At 61.8% G+C, this 8,780-nt stretch overlaps 1 protein-coding gene across 1 annotated transcript; it reads right to left on the bottom strand.

The window, feature by feature from the left end:
* Positions 1-25: 25 nt before the first annotated feature.
* DCAF8 (DDB1 and CUL4 associated factor 8) lies at positions 26-8,675 on the bottom strand (the record flags this gene model as incomplete). Its single annotated transcript, XM_010728242.3, has 9 exons — positions 8,578-8,675; positions 5,077-5,149; positions 4,089-4,762; positions 3,437-3,577; positions 3,143-3,237; positions 1,919-2,029; positions 551-623; positions 248-305; positions 26-165 (listed from the first exon to the last, which is right to left on the bottom strand). Coding segments are annotated over exons 2-9 (1,341 nt in total), but the record flags the coding sequence as incomplete, so codon positions are not given.
* Positions 8,676-8,780: the final 105 nt, after the last annotated feature.

Genomic DNA, 8,780 nt, shown 5'->3' with positions numbered 1-8,780 from the left:
CCAGCCCCAACCTGATCCCCCAGCCCCACCCCTCGTGCAGAACATCCCCCCCCTCACCGGTGGCGTTGTTGCGGTGCCCTTTGTATCTCTTGATGTACTCAGCGCCGTCGCTGTGCGAGGAGTTGAAGAGATAAATGTCCTCATCGTTGTAACTGGCCAGCAGCTCTGCGGGGGGATGGCAGAAATGTGAGAGCTGGGATGGCCTCCCCAGCTTCACCCTTCGTGCTTTGGGGGGCCTGGGACTCACCAGAGCCGTCGTGGCTGTACACCAGGCAGGTGATGTTTGCTTTGGACTCGCTGCTTACCTAAAGGGAAAGCGCAGAGCTCAGCTTGCTCCTCCCCTGCCAGGACCCGGCGCACCCACACCAGCCACGTGCTCACTGATCTCGAAGGCAGAGCACGAGTTGCTGTGCCTTCCCAAGCCAAGCACGGACAGCGGGAAATTTGGGTCAAATAACGCAAAAAAGAGAGCACTGGGCTGCCGGTTCAGCTGCCCCAGGTGTTTCCCAGGCAGGAAGCACGTGAGGGGCTCGGGCAGCGGGGAGCTCACCAGGTGGTGGGGGCAGAACTTCTTCAGCACGCCGTTGTTCTCATTCTCGTCGATCTTCCGCTGGTCGTAGATCCTGGGGGGAGGAAGGATGCGTGGCACTCACCCCAAACACTCCTGCAAACGGGGCGGCTCAGCCCCGACCAGGCGATGTCACGTCGGACACCGCAGCCTTCAGTGATGCTCTGCGGAGCCACGAGCGGATGGGAGAGGCAGGAACTGCAGCCCAAGCAGCTCAGTGTCACCTCTCATTACGTCGCAGGCGCTGCTCGGCGCTGCACGGCAATGTCAATGGCTGTGAGCACGCAGGCCGCAACCCGCGCTCAGGGGATGTGACTGTCAGCTCACCATTCTGCACCCCACGGGAGCTGTTAACCTCTCTGTTCCTCCCTGGCTCCTGGAGGAGGGATGGGGTCGGGATGGGGCACGGGGACGGCGGCCGAAAAAGGCAGCAGATGGAGCACGGGGAGGAGGAGGGGCTGCTCTCTGAGGGCTCTCCCGGAAGGCGCTGCGCCGCTGCTCTGCTCGCAGTCTGCTGAGCTCACGTGGGAAGGCTGGCGACGCCGCCGGCACAGAGCCGTGCGCCCGGCCGTGTCCTCAGGGTGCTGAGCAGCACCTCTGTGCAGCTGCAAAGCTGCTGCCAGCAGCACTCTGCGCGTCCAGGGCTCAGCATCCCCCCTCCCAGTAAAGGCAGCGAGCGGATGCTTGGCAAAGGACGGTGAGGAGGGATGGGGGATGAGCAGCTCTGCTGACTGCAGGTGCTGTGGTGGAGCCGCTCACGTGGAGACACAACCTCGGCCCAAAGCAGAGAGGGACTGTGCCTGAAAACAAAGCCCTGAGTGCTCCAGGGCAGTGCTCTGGGGGGACGACGGCACGAGGGGAGAGCAGCTTGGATCCCAGCAGCTGCTGATGGGAGGGGATGGCACGTGGCCGTGGGGAAGGGCTCAGCTGGGCAAACCCACGGCGCTGCAGGGACGGAGCAGTTGGTGCTGTGGGGTCGTCCCAGTGCTGCCCATTATCTGAGTGCAGGGAGATTTTAATTGCTGCAGCAGGGGAAGGGAGGGGGCTGGGATTAGGGAGCCCAGTCTCACAGAAACAAAGACCTTCCCCGAGCTCAATCTCAGCTCCAAAGCGCACCAGGCCTGGCCCGGCAGTGAGGGCTGAGAGAAGATGGCTCAGAAGCTCGTTAAGGCTAAGAGAATCACTGCCTCCGGGGGAAGGGAGAGCAGGGCTTGGCAGCAGATCCCAGTGCTAAACCTCCACGGATCCAAATCCCTCTCTATTAATCCCACTGGTCTTCGTGCTGCTTACGGGAGAGCGGGCTTTGCGGGCATTAAGGACCGCAGTGCTGCTGGGGGGGCACCCACTCACCTCACAAACTGATCTCTGCCTCCCACGGCAAACTGGTAGGTGTTGGCTGGGTTCACGAAGATGGTGTACAGCCCCACCTTCTTCTCCTTTTCCTTCGTCACCACCAGTTTCCTTTAAGAGACAGGGAATAACAGCAACAACCACCAACAAAAAAATCCACCTTGGATTCCAAACAGGGCCCAGATGGGAAACGCAGGAGCGGCGTGAGCTCTTACTCACACTCAGACAAAAAACACACGCACACAAAAAACCTCCCAACCACCGCAGCTTCCAAACCGAGCTCTGTCTGTGAGTCAAACAGCGCAGTGAAATCATCCCCTGGCGTCGGCCTCTGAAAGCATCCGAAGGGTTTCACGGCCCAGCAGAGCCGGGCCAGCAGCAGCGAGAGCGGAATCAGATAAACTCCAAAGCCAAAACCCTCTGCTGTTGTTTCTCCCCACCCGTCTCGCTGTAACGAGGCCCAGATTGAGCGGAATCTGACACACTGCCTCCCTTCCCCTCCCCCCCCCAGGAACTGGGGAAAATATTTCGGCACACAAACCCAGGCAGCATCCTGGGGAGGGAACAGCAAGCTGCAAAGCTGCTCTTGTCCTGGTTATGAAACAGATGCGTTCGGGGCTGCAGACAAAAGCCCTCATGAACAGAAATAAAAGCAGAGCTCCAGCAGCTGAGCTGTGAAGCTCTGTGCTCTAAGCAGGATCATCTCTGCAATAACACTGTGCTGTGCTGGAGAAGCGCCCCGAGTCCAAGCCCAGACGGCCGCTCTGATTTGGAGGGTTGTCAGAAATGGCCAAACTCTCTGCTCCTTCGTTATTGGCTTTTGATTAATTGGGATAGCACTCACATGATGAGTGAGGTGGGGACACAGCGAGTTGCCAGCACAGAGGGGCTGCATGGGGACACACAGCAGCAGCACTGCTGCTCTACCTGCGCTCCACACTGGTGGAGGACAAGGTTTAATTGCAGACTAATTAATGAGGAACGTAGCCACACTGATACCAAACCCGCCTGGGGTCCCAACGCTGCCCCTCCCAAGCAGCAGAATCTCTTTGGTCACCTCCCAGTGTCCTTAGGGAACACAGTGCTGTCACAGCCCCAAAATGCCGCATGTCCAGCAGGAAAGCGGTGACCCAACACACTGATACGATGGTTATGGGGCAGAGACCCTCACCCCTCAGCCCAGATCCCACAGATCCCCACCTGCAGCAGGAGGGGGATACTCACGAGGCAGGCCGGTCTTGTCGCAGATCAATGGTGAAGACGACAGCATCTTCACCTGCTGATAGGAAAGTGCATGGGGAATCCGGTTCTAGGGCCAGCTGTAAGATAAATACTCGGGCATTGGTTCCCTTTTCACCCAACAATGCGCTAAGATCCCTTTCTCCCCATAACCCACCCACATCCCCGCACCCTCGAAGCCCCACGGCTGCGTGCTGTCTGGCAGGCAGCACACCGAGGCCCTCCTCAGCCCCCCCGCGCCCCCAGCCCAAGGAGGTAAGGGCAGTTTTGAGGGCTCACCTTGTGAGAAGCTCCCTTGTGCTGCGCCACACGCTTGGTGCTCCTGCAGCACTGCGTGGCCGAGAGCTCAGCCACCCGCACCTGCCCGTCCCGAGCACACATGGCCAGCGTGGAGTCACCGCTGTTGGGGAGGAACTTGGCCTGGAAGAGAGCAAGCAGAGGGTGAGGGCTCACGGCTGAGTCAGAGCAGGAATGAGGATCTGACCCTCCGTCTCATCTCTAGAGGCACAGATACAGCTGGAGGGTTGAGAAACCACCCCAGTTCTCTTTGGAGAACCCGGAGGAGACACGGGAAGGATCACCGTCCCGGCATCCCATGGCGAGGCCGGCTGTCCGGGCCCCCTCTGGCGGCGGCAGAGCCGAGGCACAGCGCAGCACCACCGGAACGCTGCTCCTCCCAGACCGGGATCCGAGCAACCGAGCAACAGCAGCAGCACGGCTGGGGGCTCCGGGCAGAGCAGCAAAGTGGGACGCGCGCCCCCGACCCAAGTTTGGAGCCGCTCGAGTTCTGACGGCTGGCACAGCCTCCGCGTCCCCCCAGCTCTGAGGAAACCCCCTTCTGATCCGCGCAGCACCAGGCAGGGAAACGGCACCCCCTCATCCCACCGGAGGGGACACCGTACCCACAGAGCCCAGAGCAGGAGCTCCTCACCTGGAAGACGTTGCTCTTGTGGCCGCTCTCGAACTCCAGCACCGGCCGCCTCCGCACCCAGTCCCACACCACCACTTTGAGGTCGTCGCTGCCGCTGGCCAGCCACGTGCCTCTCTGGTTGAAGTGCAGCGTGTTGACGCAGCCCGTGTGGCCCTCCAGGCCGTGCTGCAGGCGGAAGCGCTGCACGAAGAGCCGGGCCCCGCAGGCCTCGTAGACGAAGCGGGGGCTGGAGCCCAGCTCCCTGTCCCGCAGGGCACGGATGGCCTGCCAGCGGGGCCGCGGCAGCGCCGTGGTCTCCGAGGACACCCAGTCCTCCAGCGCCTGCTCGTCGTCCGAGGAGTCTCGGTCGTGGTTGGCACGTTTGCGCTGAGCGCGGCGGTGGGATCGCTGCTCCTCCTCTTCCTCCTCTTCCTCCTCCTCCTCCGAGTGCGAGCAGTCAAGGGTGCGCGACTCCTCGTTGATGGAGTAGTGGCCCGTGTCGTCCATGCTGTCAGAGTCCTTCTCCTCCCCCGAGCTCTCGGTGTCGGTGTCGCGGCTCTCGGTGCTGGTGCGGTTGGGCCCCACGTCGTCTCCAGTGAGGCTCAGGCTGACGTCGGACGCCTCCACCTCGATGCCGGAAGAAATTTCTCTGCCCTCCTCGGCTGACATCTCCTCTGGGCTGCTGGACAGGCTGCCTGCACCGCACAGACAGTGCTGTGAGCTCCCAGCGGGAGACACGGCGCTCCGAGACCTCCCGGCCACCTGCTCTTTCCACCCCATCCATCTCCTGCACGATGGCAGAGGAGCAAGGCACGTGTCCCTGTGACAGGGAGCTGAGGTGGTGAGAGCGAGCCCTGACCCCTCCAGCCTCTGCTCTGCACCCAGTGCCACAGCCCGCAGAGCTGGACCCCAACCAGGCTCGGTCCCTCTTTCTGTCTCCCCCAACTCCATCTGCCCCCCCAGTGCTCCCCAAGTTGCTCTCCTGGGGCTGAGCTTCCCCTGCCTTCACCATTTGTGATGTCCGTCTTTCCGTCCATGCTGCTCCCTTTATCCGACATCTCCTTTCCCGCTGCGTGCTTCCCCTGAAGGCAAGAGAGGGAGAAAGCAGGAGCTGGAGCGGCCCCGCCGTGGGGACCACGCTGTCCTAAAACACAAAGGAACACAGTGAGCGCACGCAGCACACCCCAAAGCTCCACCGCCCCACATCCCCCGTGAAGCCCGGCTGCTCTCCTCCAGCGATGGACTCTGACCCGCACACCCCACGGGATAACCCAGTGCCCTGTGCTGCTTCCCCCGACACCTGGAGCACGAGGAGTGCTGGGCCTCCCCCTCCATCTCAGCACCTGCAGCCCACAAGTTGCTCCAGGGGCAATTTTTTAAGGTTTTGAAGCCCCTTCCCACGCACAGCACTCTCCCCTCCCTCCCAAGGCCCACCAAGGGGCCACCAAGGCCACCCGTTGGCAAAAAGAACCCATTTCTGCACAGGATGCAGCAGACACCACATCAAAAAGCAGTGCTTCCCCACGGATGGGCACAGCACATCCCAACCCCACACCGAGTGCAGCCCAAAGCCAAAGCCCGGCCCAGACCCGGGGAGACACAGTGGGGAGACACGAGCAGTGCAGGTAAAGGAGAGGAGAAAAACAAAAGCATTTCAGGGATGTTTTGCTCACTCAGTGCTCCCCTCCTGTTTTTAGGCCGAGCGCTTTCAGGCTCTCTCAGCTCCCCGTTTACAGAGAGGGCAAAGCCAAAGCTGGGCCATCATTAACTCCGATTACAATCAGCACCGAGATTAACCAGGAATTAACACCAGCCCCAGGCAGCACACAGCCAAAGGCCAAATGCTCCGAGCCAACCACACTCATCGTGGGGATCCGGGGGGGGCAGCTCGCCCTGAGCACATCTGCCGGCACCGGGTCACAGCCCTGCCCACCGAGGACCCCAACCCACAGCTCAGCGTCCGGTCACAAGCACGGCCTCTTCCAGCACAAAGAGCCCTGCGTGGCTCTGTCACATCAGGGATCCCACGGCTGCACACCCGCACTGGGAGAGCCTCAGGGCCCACAGAGGGAGCAGCGTTTGCACTTTGCTCCTCGGGAGGGCTCTTCCTCTGCCAAATCACCCGCTCTGATCTGTCATTCACAAAGGTGAGCAGCAGCTTCCCAGAGGAAAAGAATCCAGCCTTTCCTCTGGGAAAGCCTGTCTTCATGTCTCACCCACCCTCACGAGGGGACAGGGCTTCACTTGGAAGGAAAGTGAGCCGACCACTGAGCTCCTGGTGGCGAGCAGCACGCTTGAGGACACTCAAGGAGGAGGAGCAGCACAGCCACAGCTCTGCCATCTCTTCATGTGGGGCTGTGAGAGTTATCACCCAGGGGCAGCTGCTCCGTATCGGCAGGAGGAACGCATCCCCATGGCCCCATGCCAGCTCCGCTCACCGTGAGACGCAATGCCAGCAGCCCCTTGGCACGTGCTGAGGGCTGGAAGGAGCCCCGACCCCAAGGCATCACCGCAGGGAGGCGGAAAGAAACCCCCGAGGAGCCGGGGCTGCGGCTCGCGGTGGTAACAGGGATGGAAAGGAAGGCAGCGCGTGGGGAACAGCTCAGTGTGCTGCGTGCAGCGCGGAGCTGAGGCTGTTACCTGCCAGAGGTGCTGCCAGGACGGCTACGCCAGAACCGCAGCACCAAAGGTATCGCCTCCACCTCCCCGAGCGTGCAGCAATGCTTCAGGTGATCAACGGGACGCCGCTCGGCCCCGCTGGAGGTCACTCAGCCCCACAGCAGGCCCCAAGGCTCCACACGGGGCGCTCGCTCTGATCCGGGCCGGGGGCCGGGCGCCCATCAGCAGCCCCACAGCAGCGCCCCGTCCCGCAGCCCGGCTCCCCTCCCAGGCACCGACATCCGGGTTCTGCGCTGCCCCGGACGCTGCATCTGGACAGGATCAGCACTGAACGCCTCACATGCTCGCAGCACCCTGCGAGGGCCCTATAAATATCCCTCCGCATGCCACAGCCGCCCGGGTGCCTCGGCACCGAGCCGCCACCGCCTCCTGAGCTCATCCCCAGTGACCACAACGGACTCCCTGGGTCCGTTCCCTCCACGCTGAGCTCACACACAGCCACCCATCCGCTCCAGCAGCTCGCGCTGCTCCTGGGTGCTGGCACAAATCAGCAACGGGCCACAGGGCGCCGGCAATCGCAGCGTTCAGAGCCGCTCCATCCCGAACAATTCCTCCCTGCGATATTTACACAGCTCTATAAACACCACGCAGCCTCACCGGGCAGCCTGGCTGTGTTTGGGATACACAAATAAGGAGCAACCAGACACAAAAAGAAAAAAAAAAAGAGAAAACAGTCACAAGCGAGAGCCCCTCGGCCCCATTTCCAACCCACCCCCCACCCCGAGCCGCAGCCTCGTGGCGTTGGCGCTGCCGGTGCTCCTGCACACGTGTTGTGCCGGGTTCCTTTCAGCCTCTTCTATTTAAGGAAAGTTCTCTCATCGGGGCCGGACGGCGGCAGCCCGCAGTGTGGGGCGGCTCCGGGGCCAGCAGGTACCTCAGTCCCCACAGAAAACCCCACCGACCCACAGCACCCACCCCAAATCCCTCCTGTGGGGCGGGGGGAGCCTCCGGTTGGCCAACGCTTGGGAAATCCCCCCTCTTGTGCTGAGAGATCTGGAGAGGTTTGGATAATTACAAAGCTCCCAGTCCCCGCTGATGACGCTAATTAAGCAGCTTCCCACTCGCGGCTAAAGGGAGATCCACAGGTCCCATCTCTCCCCCCGGATCAGAGTATCTGCGCCCACAAGCACACCGACCCACAGCACCTCTATGGGGACGCAGCGTCCGTCCGTGGGGCTGTCCCACAGCAACACCCCAGACCCAGGGCCCTGCCATCCTACAGACCCCCTGGTGTCCCCCCTTGCAATACCCCAGACCCAGGGTCCTACTGCCCCACAGACCCCCCCGTACCCCCTATTTGCAGCGCCAGAGCAATATCCCACAGTTAGTGCCCTGCTGCCCCACTGGCCCCCTTCTACCCCTATTTGCTCTCCCACAGCAAAACCCCATAGCCAGTGCCCCACTATTTCCTGGGTGGGGGGAGGCTGAGCAACGGAAATACAGGACAGTGCAACTGTGCTCCTAATTAACTGCAGGTAATGAGCCCCTCAGCACCCTGCATCTCCCCTTTTCCATCCGGAGACCGCGAGGACAGGGGCTCCACCTCACTGAGAGGAACTGGGGCTGGGGGAGGTGGGCCAACCCCAAGAACAGGGAAACCCCCACATATGAGGAGCCGGGAGCTCCCTGCCACGAGCTGACACCAGGAGTCCGGCGTCACAATGGAGATCAGCACCAACACAGCCCCAAAAATCAATGCACAGGAAGGAAGGACAGATGGACAGACAGACCCAAGGAGCAGAACTTGCCCATTGCAAACAGCCCCTCCAGTAAGCTCCCATCTCCCAGTTTGGAGCCTTTACTGGGAGGTGCTGCCCAGTGCCCGACTCACCTGCAAGCAGAGGAAGGGTGAAGGCCTGGCAAGGTCGGGAACCGGGGACAGCCGTCCCAGCACCGCAGCGCCACGGGGACAATGGTGACAGTCCTGGAAAGGAGGGGGTGACAAAGCCACACAGTAGATAAAGGTTGGACATGGGGGCAGGGAGGAGCCCCAGTAGCCCCTCGATGGGATGATGGCGTTCTGGGATGAAGAGA

Source organism: Meleagris gallopavo, unplaced genomic scaffold (assembly GCF_000146605.3).
Source record: "Meleagris gallopavo isolate NT-WF06-2002-E0010 breed Aviagen turkey brand Nicholas breeding stock unplaced genomic scaffold, Turkey_5.1 ChrUn_random_7180001955946, whole genome shotgun sequence".
NCBI lineage: Eukaryota > Metazoa > Chordata > Aves > Galliformes > Phasianidae > Meleagris > Meleagris gallopavo.
The sequence above is the reverse complement of the archived record's forward strand: the minus strand, read 5'-3'. Positions and strand labels throughout refer to the sequence as shown.